Source organism: Lissotriton helveticus, chromosome 7 (assembly GCF_964261635.1).
Source record: "Lissotriton helveticus chromosome 7, aLisHel1.1, whole genome shotgun sequence".
In the NCBI taxonomy this organism is placed as follows: domain Eukaryota; kingdom Metazoa; phylum Chordata; class Amphibia; order Caudata; family Salamandridae; genus Lissotriton; species Lissotriton helveticus.
Window position 1 is genome coordinate 183818170 of NC_136068.1, and position 16204 is coordinate 183834373.

General features: G+C 45.8%; 1 protein-coding gene across 2 annotated transcripts in view; it reads right to left on the minus strand.

Moving 5' to 3' along the window:
- ZNF335 (zinc finger protein 335) overlaps positions 1–16204 on the minus strand; it is a 272021-nt gene that overhangs the window by 159254 nt on the left and 96563 nt on the right. For both annotated transcript variants that reach the window (XM_078651910.1, XM_078651911.1), the window contains exons 9-11: positions 10950–11127; positions 8977–9089; positions 8496–8514 (exon numbers count right to left, since the gene is read on the minus strand). In XM_078651910.1, the coding sequence (XP_078508036.1) occupies positions 8496–8514; positions 8977–9089; positions 10950–11127 (310 nt within the window). The remainder of the gene's footprint in view (positions 1–8495; positions 8515–8976; positions 9090–10949; positions 11128–16204) is intronic.

Sequence of the window (16204 nt, forward strand, 5' to 3'; positions counted from 1 at the left end):
TATGTACCATACATATGCCAATAGCCACAGGCGACACTTTGTCGTACGCCTTTGTTACCATACCCTTAATGCCTACGAAGACCGCTACCAAGGAAAAGGCCCTGAAAACCTAACGACTCTGTATAGAAAAGTTGATGTCGGAGATGGGGACGAGTGTGATGTGACGAACCTCTTCATGCGTACGCTTGAAGTTTTCCGCCACCTCACGGAACAGAAACCAGAGACTAACACCACGACTCCTGCAGTAACTGAGGCCGGAGTAGAAAAAATTGACACGATGATGCCCATAAAGGAGGCCGCTCCCTATTGGGTTCCCCCACGAGGACAGGGAACACACGACGATATTAACCACCAAGATGCGAGAGGGAGGGTAGTTTACAACTGGGTTTACCAACCATGGGATCGGCAAGACATCCTGACTTTCCGAAAGTCCTTGCCTGATCTGCGAAAGAACCCCACAGCCTTCTATACAGAATTAGCAACCGCTCTGGGTTCAACGATTATGACCCTAGCGGATATCGATTTGTTTTTCGGGCTATGTCTGCCAGCTGATGTGTGGAAGCAAATCCGGAAAGTCGACCACCTTGAGCTGTTCGGACATACCTGGATACAACTCGGTAATGTTGACAAACAACGGGAGCCGGGACAGAAACCTTTGAAGGCCATTCTAGACTTACCAGATAAGATTGTGCAGAAATTAAAAACCCTAGTTCCAGAAAGGAAGGTGGACTGGTCGATAGTAACGGCCTGTCGCCAGAAACCCCAGGAAGACGTATCAGAATACTTCTCCCGGTTTGAAACGGTGTTCTCCGATTACAGCGGCCAGGACATGACCACTGCAACCGGACATCACTTGTTTGTCCAGAACTATGTGAAAGGCCTGACACCAGAAGTCTCGCAGAAACTACAGACTAGCGAGAGTAGTTGGGCGGCCTCCAAGCCCGCAGCTATCCTTCAGATGGCTCAATACTATGAGCGACAAAAGAACGAGAACGATCAAGCGACTGAGAAGAAGAAAAAGGACTTGAAAGAGAGGGTGATGATTGTTCAGTTGCAAGGGGTGACTATAGGAAGGGAACAGTATAGAGGAAACTACCAGTCGAATGCTCCTAGAAATCCACCCCCTAGAGACCGCACACCCGCACCTGGCGCTCCACGAACAGACCTCGATGAGGACCAGTGTGCGTTTTGCAAAAGATTTGGCCACTGGAAGTCTCAATGTCCAGTTCTGCAAGAAGCACTCAGAAATAAAGACACGAGAGACGTAGCGGGCGGGCCGAGAAATAGAGGACAGGGACGAGGGCACACAAGCGACACCAACAATGACAGACCTGGTAGACCGAACACGTTTGACCGTCCCCGACAGAATCAGTGCCAACAGTCTGACTGCGACAATACCCACGACTTTGCATAGGACTGCCAAGGGCAAGGAAGGGATCCAGTCGAGCTCTATGTTGACCAGCAAGGCCCTTATGTCACCGCTAAGGTCCTAGGTACGAAGTCTCCATTTCTGGTGAATACTGGTGCAACACGTAGTGCGTTGTCTAAACGATTGATTCCCAGGGCACCCTTGTCTGGCTCACATGTGACATCAATAGGTTTTGATGGAACGCCCTCCACTAATCCCTTGTCCACACCGATCTCTTTTAACCTGGACAATAACACCACTGACACGACGTTTTTGCTCTCCTCCAACACCCCCGACGCCATTATGGGACTTGACTTATTGAAACATTTTCGAGCTACTATTAGGTGTTCACAAGACGGAGTTCGAGTCATTCTGTACGACAACCCAACACTGCTCAGATCTTGTCGCACACAACGCATGTTTTCTATCACTGACACTGACTTGTCCTTACTCGACACCCTACCTCTGTACCTATGGGCAAAGACTGACTCGGACGTAGGACGCATGATGATAGACCCTGTACACATAACTGTTCGACAGGACGCAGTACTCCCCAAACTCCCACAGTATCGGATATCGCCCGAAGGCGAGAAGGCATTGGTAAAAATCATCCAGTCCCTGGTAGATGCAGGAGTGGTAGAAGAAGTAGTTAGCATGTTTGCAACAGCCCTATCCTACCCATTGTGAAGAAGCAGGGTGAGGGAGATGAAAAAGCGTACCGCTTCATCATCGACCTACGAGAAGTCAACAAAGTGGTTGTACCCCAGTACCCTGTAGTCTCAGACATCACCACCATTCTGACCCTGATTCCTTCCACTGCCACCACCTTCACGGTAATCAACCTCAAGAACGCATTCTTCTCCATCCCCATTCACTCGGACAGCCGCTACCTTTTCGGCTTCACTTTAAAATCCCGCTCATACAGATTTTGCAGAGCACCCCAGGGCTACACTGAAAGTCCAAGCATCTACAGCCAGGCCCTCAAGAGACAGCTGGATGCAGTCCAATTGCCGGATGGAGTGGTGTTGATACAGTACATCGATGATATCCTTTTGGCGGCCGACACCACTCCACTTGCAGTCACAGCCACCATCCAACTCCTGCAGTTCCTCGCGGAAAATGGCCACAAGGTCTCCAAGAGGAAGTTGCAATTCTGCCAACCTCAAGTCACTTACCTAGGCCACCTCTTGTCCAAAGACGGGAGAAAGCTCACACCCGATCGAATACAGGCTATTCTAGAGACCCCTATCCCTAAAACCCCGAAGCAAGTCCGCTCTTTGGTAGGCCTCACCTCCTTCTGCCGACAATGGTTGCCAAATTTCAGCCTCATTGTGAAACCACTACTTTCCCTACTGGCTAAAGATGTCCCCTTCCCGCTCCCTTGGACCCCTGAATGTCAATCCTCCTTCAAGGAACTACGAGACGCCCTTTGTTCAGCGCCCGTCCTAGGAACCCCTGATTATACAAAGCCCTTCTCTCTCTACACTCACGAAAGGGAGGGATGCGCTTTGTCTGTCCTGACTCAGTCCATTGGCCCCAAACAACGACCATGTGCCTATTTCTCTGCCACTCTTGACCCTGTAGCAAGAGCTTTGCCTGCCTGCCTTCGAGCAGTAGCCGCTGCTCCTGTCTCTATCCGACAAAGTGAGGGAATCGTACTCTCGAATTCCCTCACGGTGCTAGTGCCTCATGCTGTTGACACCCTCCTAAACCAGACCAAGACACAACACCTGACCAGCGCGCGGCTGACTGGGTACGAACTGACACTGCTCGCACCTCACATCACGCTGAAACGATGCACCACACTGAACCCAGCCACCTTGCTGTCTCTGCCTGAAAACGATCCCGATGTGCCCCCAATACATGACTGTGTGACCCTCACGGACGAACAGACTAGGAGTAGAGTTGACCTCCGAGACACTGCCTTCCCAAACCCTGACGGAGAGCTATGGGTAGACGGCTCTTGCATTAAACTCCCCGACAGCACCACCTCAGCTGCCTATGCAGTTACCACAGCCCGAACTGTAGTTGAAACCGCCCGCATCACGCAACGATCTGCCCAGGCGGCAGAACTGATTGCCCTCACACGAGCATGTATCCTAGCAAAGGGGACGACAGCAAACATTTACATGGACAGCCAGTATGCCTTCGGGGTGGTTCATCATTTTGGGCTCTTATGGAAGGAGAGGGGATTTCTGACATCTCATGGCACGCCCATCCTGCACGGAGATCTAGTCTCCGCTCTGACTGAAGCGGTTCTCCTCCCCAAACGACTTGCCGTAATCAAATGCAATGCACACAAAAAGGTGACAGACATCATTGGACAGGGAAATGCACTGGCCGACATCACTGCCCGAACCACAGCCGAGAACAGGACGACGACTCGCATGTACGTGACTAGGTCACAAGCAGAAAAATGGACGGACGCTAGGGAAACTATTAGGGACATCCAAATGGCCAGCTCACCACAAGAATTGACTGAATGGGCACGGGTGGGATTAAAGGATGATGAAGGCTGCTGGCGGACAAAAGACACGAACAAATGGTTGCTGCCCAACTCGTACCTGATTCCCATACTGACGATGGCCCATTCCCCTGCACACATAGGATCTGCCCCTCTGTCCGAACTTGTCTCCCGAGTTTGGCATAACGATAGAATTACAGACTCAGCCAAACGATTAGTCCAGCAATGTCTAGTCTGCCTGCAACACAACCCTGGGAAAGGAACTGTCGTACCCGGGGAGGGTTTGGGGTCCCCAACCATCCATTTGAAGTCCTACAGATGGACTATATCCAGTTAGAGAGATGTCAAGGACTGAAGTATGTACTTGTTGTTGTGTGCGCTTTTAGCAAATGGGTGGAAGCCTACCCGACGCGTGACAACACTGCTATTGCCACTACAAAAGTACTACTGAAAGAGTTCTTCCCTCGCTACGGCCTTTGCCGTATTTTATGGAGTGACAATGGCCCCCATTTTGTAGCCGAAGTTATCCAGCTCATCCTGAAAGGACTGGGGGTACGACAGAAATTCCACGCAGTTTTTCACCCCCAATCTGCTGGACTGGTCGAGCGGCACAATGCCACATTGAAACTAAAACTGGCGAAAATAGTGGCTACCACAGGACTAAAATGGCCAGACGCTCTCCCCCTAGCATTGCTGTCAATGCGTTCCACCCCCACAAAACACCACTTGACCCCTTACGAGGTCGTTTTCGGCCGGCCCATGAGTATCTGGTCCGCACCCAAACCGACATCTATTCACGACGTCCCGGACGTCCTAATGTCTGACTACCTGTATAACCTAACTAAAACACTGTCTGTTATTCATCATCAGGTGCTGCAGGCCATCCCCGATGCTTCCAGGGGCACCGGACATACCATCCACCCTGGAGATTTCGTCCTGATTCGGAACTTCCAGCGGGAGAAGAGTCTGGAACCCCGCTGGACGGGCCCCTGGCAAGTCTTGATCACCACCCGAACAGCTTTTCGAGTGGAGGGGAAGCGAAATTTGCTGCATGCACATCATTGCAAAAAAATCTCTCCGGCCCTGACGTCGACCGAAGACGTGAGCACCCAGGAAGAGCTCCTGAACAAAGACCGACCATCCCTGAGCTGCTACCCTGAAACAGAGACACTCGAATTGGCGAAATTCCCTGATCCCACTGTGCCATCCAGAGAAGGGTATAACCTGCGACGAAAGGAGGGAGCTTCGGTTAAGTAGACCACTGACTAAGTTATCATTCTCAGAGCGGCGGCCTAACACTACAAAGGCTGCCAGGAGAGAAACCAAAGGAAGTCTGTGGTTCTGCCCACTACTGAGCACCTTGAAGATGATGGAAGCGCCCGATACGAAGATGATGGAAGCAACCGGACATCCGAAGACCCGCTACAGGAACCCGAAAACTGACAGTTTGCACAGCTCAAAGACTATTGCTCTTCTTATCACTCTTCTCTTTTGCCTCCTCCTCATGACTACCTTCTGGATCGAAGAAGAGAACGCACCGGCTCATAAGACATTTCTAACGACTGCACAGCCTACCACCATGAAAGAACACTACCTGGTCTCTCTTTCACCTCAAATCCAAGAAAGGCGTAAGGAGTTCTGGAACAACTCCTTCGTACAGTTGCTGCACCAACACAACCTTGCTGCAAATGCCACGAATTGCTGGATCTGTGGGTTGATACCACATGCCACCGGACATTCCATCCCCTTCATCCCTTCACCTTTCTCTGTTCGTGGCTCCTGCCTTGCCTGGCTGATCCTCTTGCAAGAGAGCTACAGAGACAATGCCACTTCCAGCGAAACTATGTCACACTTTTATCATGGAGTCTGGCTGAACAAAACCGGGAGAGCTGCTGCTCCTTTTTGCCCTCTATCCTCCAATGCCTCTGTTCACATGGACATCCCCGCTAAAGAAATGGTGGAGATGCAAATATTCAACAATCCAGCCAGACCCACCTTCTCCTACCTCCGGAAACGAACAGCTGCCACCCTGACTGTGGCCCTATCTGTCGTCAATGTCTCGGGCCTTGTATGCATCACAGGCCATGGGACACAAATGGTGGGCCACAGCACTTGCCGCATCACCAGAACTTTGTACTCAACCGACCCACCCTCTTTTGTCACCTCTCCAAACATGTACTTCGTCTGTGGTACAAAAGCCTACACCTGGCTCCCAAAGGGCTGGGGAGGTACCTGCTACATAGCCTTCATCCTTCCTCCAACCTATGTGGCTCCGGCAAACCATCACCGACAGAGACGAGCAAAGGACATCGAGCAGGCCGACTCCACTGGAGCACAATTCTTGGATGCAATGAAAGGACTTGTTCCACTTTGGGGTCCGATGGCGAACAGTCGAGCCATTCGACATTTATCCCAGGCAGTCGAGACAACGATGAACATTACAGCTGGTATCCTCACAAACAATACAGCCGAGCTTCAGGCGGTCCGTCTGGTGGCTCTTCAAAACCGCCTTGTTCTAGATGTGGTTCTGGCGGACCGTGGAGGAGCATGTCGTATCATCGGGTCCAGCTGTTGTACCTACATACCAGACAATTCACCCTCCGTTTACAAGGCCATCGAACACCTCCACAGACTCTCCTCAGAAGTCCATCAGGAACAAGAAGGGTGGTCGCTCGGGAGTTGGTTCTGGAGTGCTGTAAAGGACTGGGGATGGAGGTTGCTCATGATTGTACTGATACCAATCGTCGTAATATGCGGCCTGGGTATTCAATGCTTGCCACCTCTGTGTTCACTATTTGCTAACTGTGTTTGCCCTAAGACTCCGAACTTTGAAGCTGAACGCATGAAAGCTTTGTATGATGTAGAAATCCGTAATATGATGGGGATAGACATAAATTGACAAGCTGGCTAGATATGTTGAAAAGGGAGGACTGTTAAAATCTAGATTGCGACGTAAACATTATCGGCGCCATCTTGTCCCCTTTTAGCTCAAATGTGTGCGTAAGTAGCAGCCATTTTGAACGCCATGGCCTCTCTGCCCACTGCCGATAGCCAGCGCGTCTCTCTCTCTCTCCCTCTCGGACCCCGCCAGCATCCCCCGCGCGCTGACAGCCCACGTTCTCACATGCTTGGGCCATAAACCACCCCTTCAGCGCGGCCCTGCCTCGGAGCCACATCCCGTACCCGACTAACACCTCCCTCCGTCCCTTTAATGATCACGCATCCTTTGATGAACCCCCTTCCTCTGTGCCCGATTGTCCCGCCCGATCCCAGGCCATCACCTAGCCCTGCGGATACAGTTTATTGCCCCTTACAGTAGGAAGCTGTCCCTCTTCAAAGAATCTATGACTGATAAAAGCCCCCACCCCATGAGATCCGATCAGCCGCACACATTCCGAGAGCCGGCGGGATATCCAGCTGCGCGATAGTCATCACCTACTGAGATCGGGGTGGGGACTTTTACTGTAAATATGTGTGGGAACGGGTTTGGAGCGGAGATTCCGAGGATGCCTTTCCGTACATCAAAGTATTGACAAGAATGTGTTTTATGTAATAAAGCAATAAACCTGTGTATAAGAGGCCAGGCCTCAAGGATGCGTTTAGAGCACCTCGAGAAGATACCCTGTTGTCTGATTTGACGTGTTCTGCTCCGTCGGAATAAACTCCTGTTTCCTGCCTTCTGTCTCCAGCGCCTGCCTCTTTGTTTGGTAATCTCGAAGGGTATGAGAGGTGGCTAACGCCGGGCAAATACTGAAGGGTTCTTGGTCGAATTCGGCCCTACCTTTCTACAAAATGAAAACAACTCTACAGGACACTTTTCTTTGTCAAACACTAGTTGGTTGTCTTGCTTCTAGATCACCCAAACAATGAATGTGACTTAATGACATCTAAATGATTCAAAGAGGCAATTGACCACATATTTTTCAAAATACTGATGTAAGAGGCAAGAGGTGTTAGCAACTATGTAAACCCCTAAACGAAATGGAATCAAAGTGCCTCGCCCATACTTCTATTCATATGTGGAAAAAATGTTTCAATAGTTATATATTTCCCATACAATAACCTATAATGTGGCCTTTCACTTCAATCCAAAATCCTTGTAATACTACAATTGCCACTCATTCCCATTTTTCTCCTCTTGCCCTGTCACAGCCAATCAGCTGTGATCCGAATAATTAATCAAAAAATGAAGAGCTGTTGCTTATCAAGATGTAGGAGCACACAAGTACAGAAATACATAGGTCCACCCCTGGGAGAAGGAAAGGGTTAATTTTTGATGATCCAAGAACAAAAACATTCTCCTTTCATTGGATGACCTAAAAGTTAATTCCCCAGTGGAGCAATTATTTAAGTAAGATAATTGGAAGCAATCGGATAATGAGAGAATCCGTACCACACAAATACCCTGTTACAAACCCATCATCGCTAAGGGTATATTTATTTACAATACGCTGGGCTTAGGAATTCTGCACCACAGCAAGTTTGTTAACGTAAAGCATTTTGGTTGGAGAGTCGGCTGCAGGAAGAAGTACTGAGATGTGACAAGAGCAGAAGCATAAAAGGGACAAAGTCAGTACGGGAAAGCTTGGGTGAACAAACAAAAGGGCTAAACATTAGACTCACCAGTTCTACTCTCTTCTTCCTGCAAAAAAAGGCAAAATATCAGTCAGCAATTGGAGAGCTTAGCATAACCGCTTACTGCATATTTACCTTCCCTGCAGCAAAGAGCATTGCAGAAGGAAACCCAACTCCTGAACCTCCCCATGAGAATGTTTAATGACCTTTGCTGAAAGAAGCCTATAACCTTATACAGAAACACAATCTAGTTCCCATCCAATCAGACCAAATGACAGGATCCAAACACTAATAAATCCCCACTTTACTCAGGCCTGTGTGCCTTTAGCCATCCATGTTTGTCACAACCCGAATTCTCTATAATTCTCTCTAACATAAACTCACACGTCCAACAAATTCTAGCAGGATCCCCATCTCAGTTGACCACACAAGACGAACAATAAGCCCTCTGCTTGTTATAAGAACCCCAATTCACCTCCTTCACAGGTGTTCTGTCCAAGATTCAGACGATTTCTCCGTTTCCACTTACCGGTCGCGTCTGTGCACAGCAGAATGCCTGGTAACATCTTTTTTGTACACGCTAGTGTAGTCGCATTCATCACACTTGTAAGGCTTCCTGCCTTCATGGTTAAACATGTGCTCCTAGAAAACAAACAGACATACAATAAAGTGTCTCAAAAGAGAGGCATGTTTTATTTTCAAATGAAAGTTCTTCAGACTATGTCTCTTTTCTTTTTTCACACTTAATGGAAGTAGCTCCCCACATAATATTATATTCTGGTGTTATTATGTTTATCTGTAAGGTGACACTCAGCAACAGAGAAAGGTTGATCCTCCACTGTAAAAGGCTCCGTGCATCAGACAGAGGGCTTTCAGCAGAATTTCCTATTCTTATGAAGTAGCTTGTTTCATGTGGAGTACTTTTTGATGTAAGAAGTAAAATGAGAGACAGTCTTTTTCAGATTTGCTAGTGTCTTTCTGTATAACAGCCTAGTGCAGACAGGGATTTATTTGGACAGTATACAGTCTTGCCTTTCCTCGACTCTCCTATTTCTCCTCTCTATAGGCTTTTGGAGAGACTAGAGGATGCTGTGGCAATTGAGAAGCTGGTTCCAGAATGGAATTCCAACAACATGGTTATGGCCTCTACTCCTGTCAGGGAAAGCCTCTTCAAGTGGATATGAAAGAGACAGTGGAATCGCAGATTTGTGTGAAAGTAACACAGGAGAAATGAAAAACTGAAAAAGCATGCACACATTGACTTCAAAATGGCAGCCACATTAGGTCACATGCGCCAGAAGTTGAGCTTCTTGAGGACTTGTGAGGGTGGAGCTATGCATTCAGTAGTTGAGACAGAGTAGTTGACAACATCAGTAGGGAATCTGATTTGTAGGCTGATTCCCTCCCTCTTCAACAAAGTGGCAGCTTCATGAGCTGGGGAAAATGTTTCTAAAAAGCAACTCACTGTGCGGATTAAGGTCAGACTAACGAATGACGCAGTTTAATAAATAATTAAATTATGATGTTTGCCTGATTTGTCTATAAGACCCTGAGCACTGTACTTTAACTTCTGAAGTTCCTAACCTGCGGAGAAGGGAACTCCTCTTACCACAATGGTACAAAACAAGGAAGCCGAGTCCAATTTCTGATGGGCAAGCTGAAATGGATTTTTGCTTTGCCTATATTCACGGCTCCTTAGCAGAATACTGGTAGCCATTCCACCAGTGGAGGAAGCCAATGTTACCATTTTTGTGATTTACTGTAAGTGAAGAGCTGCCCCTCATGGACAAGGAAAAAGCGATGTTTATAATTAAAACAGACAGTTTATTAAAAAGGTATTAAAACATCACAAGGAAGTTTAATAAAAAAGGGCAAACACAACATTGTGCTGCTGGCCCACATAGACCCTGAATTGCTTTAATGGCATCTTCACTCTGCAAAAATAGTTGAGGATAGGATCATAAGCAGAAATGAGACACGAAGAAAGGACATTGAATAACAGAGGGATAGGAAATGTATAGGATATTTACCATCAGAAAGAGTTTACTGCATGGAGTGGGGTGGGCTTACCATTAGAGATCCAAATAAGCTGAAGAGCCCATTAGAATGAGGAACTGACCAAGCACAGGAGTCCAGATGCATGGCTTCAGAGGTTGTTTCTCTGTCAGTGTTCAACACAATTATGCTAAATCCACTCATCTTTCTCCACCTTACCCCATTGCAGGTGGTGCAGTGCCAAGTTAAAACAGAGTGTGCTCTAGAAAAGTTGAAATTAACAATAACACCAGTAACTTGCAATTAGGGAGTTGTTCTTAAAGTGCCAAGTGTGAGCAATAGGACGAGAACATGAAAGAGCTACTGTAAGAATTACTGATTAGTGATACTATTGAGCACAGGAGATTTTGCTTCTGTGATAACCTGTATCACTAAATCTCTGATCCTATTTACTGTATTTAATGATAGAAATGAGTAGATAAAAGGTATGGATTTCTGATCTATCACCTTCAGAGAAGACCAGCGTCGGCAATGGTAGTTGCACTGAAGACACTTGAAGAGTTGCGGATCGGAGCCCTCGTGTGAGCGAACATGGAAGTTGAAATCTTCATGTGTCAGGAAGCGAGAACCACAAATTCGACAGAGGAAGGGTCTCAGTAGAGGTTTGTTGGACTTGTAGTAATATCTGGCAAAGTGATAAAAATGCAAGGTCATTCTCTTACCTCTTTGTAAATTAGTAAATTATTTCACAGTCCTTTTTCTAAAAAAGATTTTGGCCCGCACTAATACCTATTTAATATCATTCACGGGCCCCGTCATTGAGTTAACTTTCTTCCTAATCTTCACCTTTCTCTGTATTACGCAGAAAACAACTACTTCCTTTCTTCAAGTGGATCTTCTTTACAATCTTTGGATGCATTCCTCTCCAATCAGGTTTATCATATAGCCACTAAATCCATTAAGGTGGCCACCACTTCCTTGGATTCATGAGTTGGTCTCCATTTCCAAATATCACTTCCTCCACCCTACTTTGGAGTAGTTACTTGACATCACCATCAATTCCTTCGTAATCAGAACAAAGTCAGTTTTCCACTTCTTTTATTCACATTTACCACCATCAAACCTCCAGACAAAATAGTTCTACCATTCTGTAACTACCCAATGCTATGTACTGACGTCTGTTCCGTCAAATGTTTTAAGACTAGCACTTTGACAGAAATAGACATGTAAAATAAAAAGTGGTCAGGCTACAAAGACAAACATTTTGGAGATTTTTTTTATTTTTTTTAGAATTTTATATAGTGCGAAATACACCCGAGGCCTTGGGTATCAGAGCGCTTTACATGAGCACCAGTTTCATTACAGATGGACACATTCATTTTTGTTAGGCATGGGGAGATTAAGTGATTTGCTGAGAATCAAAGGATGTTGAGCGTCGCTGCTGAGACTCGAACCCGGTTTCCCAGGTTCGAGGTCGACCGCTCTAGCCAGAAGGCTACATCCTCTCCCCAGAGCTAGAAATAAATTAAATGGGAAACATGCACATTTTTAGTAATATAGACCTGACACTATAGGGATGTGATATTGACAATATTAGTTTCTGTCGCATACAGGCTACTGCATGCAGATCGAGTGTCTATTCTCCGTACTCTGCCTCAAGGCCTACTAATTAGTATCCTCCTTCCCTAGCACTGCCTGAGACAGATCCTTGCAGCGTCACATTGGCTGGCAGCATACTAGAGCAACCCCTTAGCATCACAGGTGGGGAAGCCAGCCTTGAATACTAAATTTGGCTTCTCGGGTACTTAACAAAAATCTAACTACAATGCTGCTGTGTCAAACCTCGATATCTGGCTGATTAGATTAAGCACCTGTTGATAGGCAACCAAGGGTATAGAAAATATTCTTCAATGCACAGCTTCTCTTAGGTTCTCTGCGACTGAACTAATGTTAATCCAATTCCGTTTACATATATGAAGTTGATCAGAACAGCAGTCGAGTCCACAATAGTATGGACTTTCCTTCACCTGAAAAATTCCCAAAACATTTGAGAAAAATTTGAGGAAAGGATGAATTTTCCTCAGGGCTTTGATCAGTAGGAAGCAGGTGGCCAGTACCTTGTTAATCTGGGCATGAATCGAGTCAAATATATAGCACAGATTCCTAGCTGTTTTAACAGGGAAAGAGTCTAACTGTTCACACTACTATGCAGAGGCCCAAATAGATGGAGGAATACCAAAAAGCCAAGACCTACATTTTATCAGAGTTTAATCTAAGTGTGTTGGCAGCCATCCAATCTGCCATAGTGACCAAGCAGGATTAAAACGTGTTTGTGTTGTTTCAGTAGGTACATTCACCCTAATATAAGTTGTATATCATGACAGCAAGTAAACATATACAAGAATGTTGTGCTCCATAGCCAGAAACTGTCACTATGTGCCATCCCTGGCCTATGTTAATAGGTTGATCTTTGTTTATGCCAGCTGGCAATTTTGAGGCACTGGTACAAGTGCAGATGTTCTATTTGTTTCAATTCACAAAATTTAAACTCAGAAGACCGTGAACCAGAGGGACGGGCCATTGATGAGAGAATTTCATGTCAAGCATTTGATGTAGGAAAGCTGAACTTGGCAGCAGTTCTGGTGATCACATGTATAAATACCGTGAAGTCCTAAGAGGAAATGGTACGGGTTTAAAGAAGAGGTATGCTAATGTGAATCAAGAGGTGTATTCCTTAGAAAAGGAAAATATCTATGCAGTCTGCAATGCGAATGTCTCGACCTTGCAAGGGCAATGCCGTCTCCAGGATGACCTCCTCCTCTTCTTCTTGGATTAATGGTCTTTTGAGATGGAGTGACAGCTAGGATTCAAATATGCAGGCCTGAAAGGACACTGGGTTTAATTGAGCACCATAGGAGTAAGGCCTAAAGCTGCCAGGAGCAGGATTTGATGTGGGCAACAATGTATGACTTATTATCAAAGTTCTTGACACTACAAGACCTCAAAGGCAAATTAATTCACAACAATGAACAGGTCAGCCACAAAACTCTTGACGCTGAACAATGAATTACATGGCAGCAGCTGTACCATCAGCAAACTTAGTGACCACTCCTGATGTAAGAGTCTCTGAAAGGCCCTTTGTATAGGTGATTTAACAATGAACCTTTGCTAGACTTGGATCCATGTCCTGAGTAAGCAGTCTCAAAAGGAGAAATTGAGTGCAACAGATGGACTTCCAGCTTAGGAGCAAGCTGAACTCTTCTCTGTCTATTCAGGGCAATGCTTGACAAACTGGGCTCTCACTAAGTGGAATGATGTCCACTAAATAGACAATAACCATAATCCAATCATTTTATTTCTTTGGACTTTTCCCATTATAAACAGCATTCTATCACAATCTAATGGTACAGTGCCAAGAAAAACAGCGGACTAAAAATGATGCGGAATAATGGGTTAATGCAACCTTGTCGCCACCAAAAAGATGCTTACATTGTATAGATACTTTTAAGAGATCTTGAGTTGTACCAAAGAAAAAGCTTTACAATTCAGCATTATTAAAGCTTAAAAAGCCAAAGTCTAATGTTCAGAGATTCTTGTACCAACAGTTCCTAAAGGATCACTTGTTGGCCCCCTGCTTATCTATTTTTGCAGTACATCCCTAGGTGACACCACCTTGCCAAACAAATTCTATTATTATCTATATGTCAATAACAATCAAACATTGTTTTCCAGTTTCAAATTTCCCCTTGAGCTACAATCCAAAGTCTCTGATTGACTCACAGAAATTCGTCAGTGAATGGTCAGCCATGCCCTTAAGCAAAATGTTGTACTGCCCTAACACCCACATCCCTACACCTTCAGCCAGAAACCTGGGTGTAGATTTCAAAGTATAACCCACGAAACCTACATGGCTTCCACAGCAGTGGTATCACGTACTTAACAGGTGCTAAATTAATCTACACACGTCCCATCAAATCACCTGGTTAACTGCACAAAACAGGCCTCACACAAACTTCTAATTCTGGTTTTCAGATTTATAAATGATCTATTCCCCAGCTTTCTGTCTTCAATGCTAAAAATATATATGCCTTCTTGCAACCTTTGCTTGATTAACCCTAAACCACCTTGTCTCTCCCAAACTTTCCTTTGCCGCCTCACTATTAGACTCATTATAGTTACTTAGACCATACTTCTGCAACCAGGTCCCGGTTGAACTGCACTCCAGCTCCTTTCTTCCTGCATTCAAACTTGCATAAAAGACTCAAAAACAGTGGCATGAAAGTGGTGACAATTAATATTTACCAACTAACTCTTGCAAACCTATGCCTTTGCATTACTGTCTAACGTAAATATACAGATTTGTATAAATTTAAATTAATTCTCTAGCCTGCAAATTATTAATTGTTTTAAGTCAGTATTTTGGTGTCCCTTTAAACTCTTACATTTATTTAAAACACAACTATCAGTTACCGCCCAAACTATAAGTTTTTCTTGATCACTGTACTGCTGCTTTGTAAGCATAGCATGTTGAAATACGTATTTCTTGCTTGATAAATAAATAAACAAATAAATAAATAGCTAAAAAGAAATTAAAGCAAAGTGGCACTAGTCTGCATTGAAGGAACCTGGAGCATACTGCCTGTCTGTCTTAGTAAAATTTCTTTACTTAAAATCACCCATTTTTTCAACCTTTTGTTTCAATTTCTTAAATGGCTATTTTAGGAAGGGGAATATAGATAATGCATTGTTCTCATTATTTTTTGTTATTAATATTGTTGAAAGTGTTTCAAATTCCACACAGTAGTATCTACCTGGCTCCTCTTTTTACATTGATTGCCAATTAGGGGGTCAAGGCAATTTCATATGCCGATGACACCCAACTGGTGTTTCCGTATTCGGAGGTGTCGGAAGCATCCTTTTCGAGTTTCAAGGGCTGTCTCCAAGACGTAGCTGGCTGGATGAACACAAACAAATTAAAACTTAATGCAAACAAGACGGAAGTGATCTTTTATGGCAAAGGCTCCCCTCCACCCTCGGAACTTTGGTGGCCGGCGGAAATGGGACAGGCCCCTTCGCCTAGCCAAACGGCAAAAAATCTGGGGGTGCGGTGGGACGATAGTCTGTCCTTTGCCTCGCATGTCCAACAAGTAGTTGGTTGCTGTCTGTGTAAGTTGAGGAATCTTCGGAAGATTCTACAACTTTTACCAGAGGGCTGCAGAAAAACAGTAATCCATGCCACAGTGACATCAAAGCTGGATTACGCAAACGCCCTCTATCTGGGCCTACCAAAGTACCTAACTCAGCGGTTACAACTGGTCCAGAATGCGGCTGCGAGACTGCTAATGCAGATTCCTTTTAAGCATTCGGTCTCTCCGCACCTTCTTTCACTTCATTGGCTACCAGTAGCCAGCAGAATCAAATTTAAGGCACTCACGTTGGCCTTTAGATCTCTGTATGGCACCTGCCCTAAGTACCTGAAAGCTCGGTTGCCGAGATACATCCAGGCCCGTTCTCTCCGCTCTAACTGCCGCGTTCAGCTTGCAGTTCCACAAGCAAAAAGGGCTCGGCTGGGAGGACGATCTTTCTCGGCCAATGGTGGCGGCACTATGGAACACCCTGCCCCCAGCGCTTCAGCAGGCCCCCTCCGAGTCCTGTTTTAAGCAGATGCTGAAGACCTGGCTCTTCACCCAACCGCGCCAGGCGCTTAATTCTGCTCCTGTGGTCATGCCTGTTCTTCTAGCGCCGGGACATCTCCGTGTGAG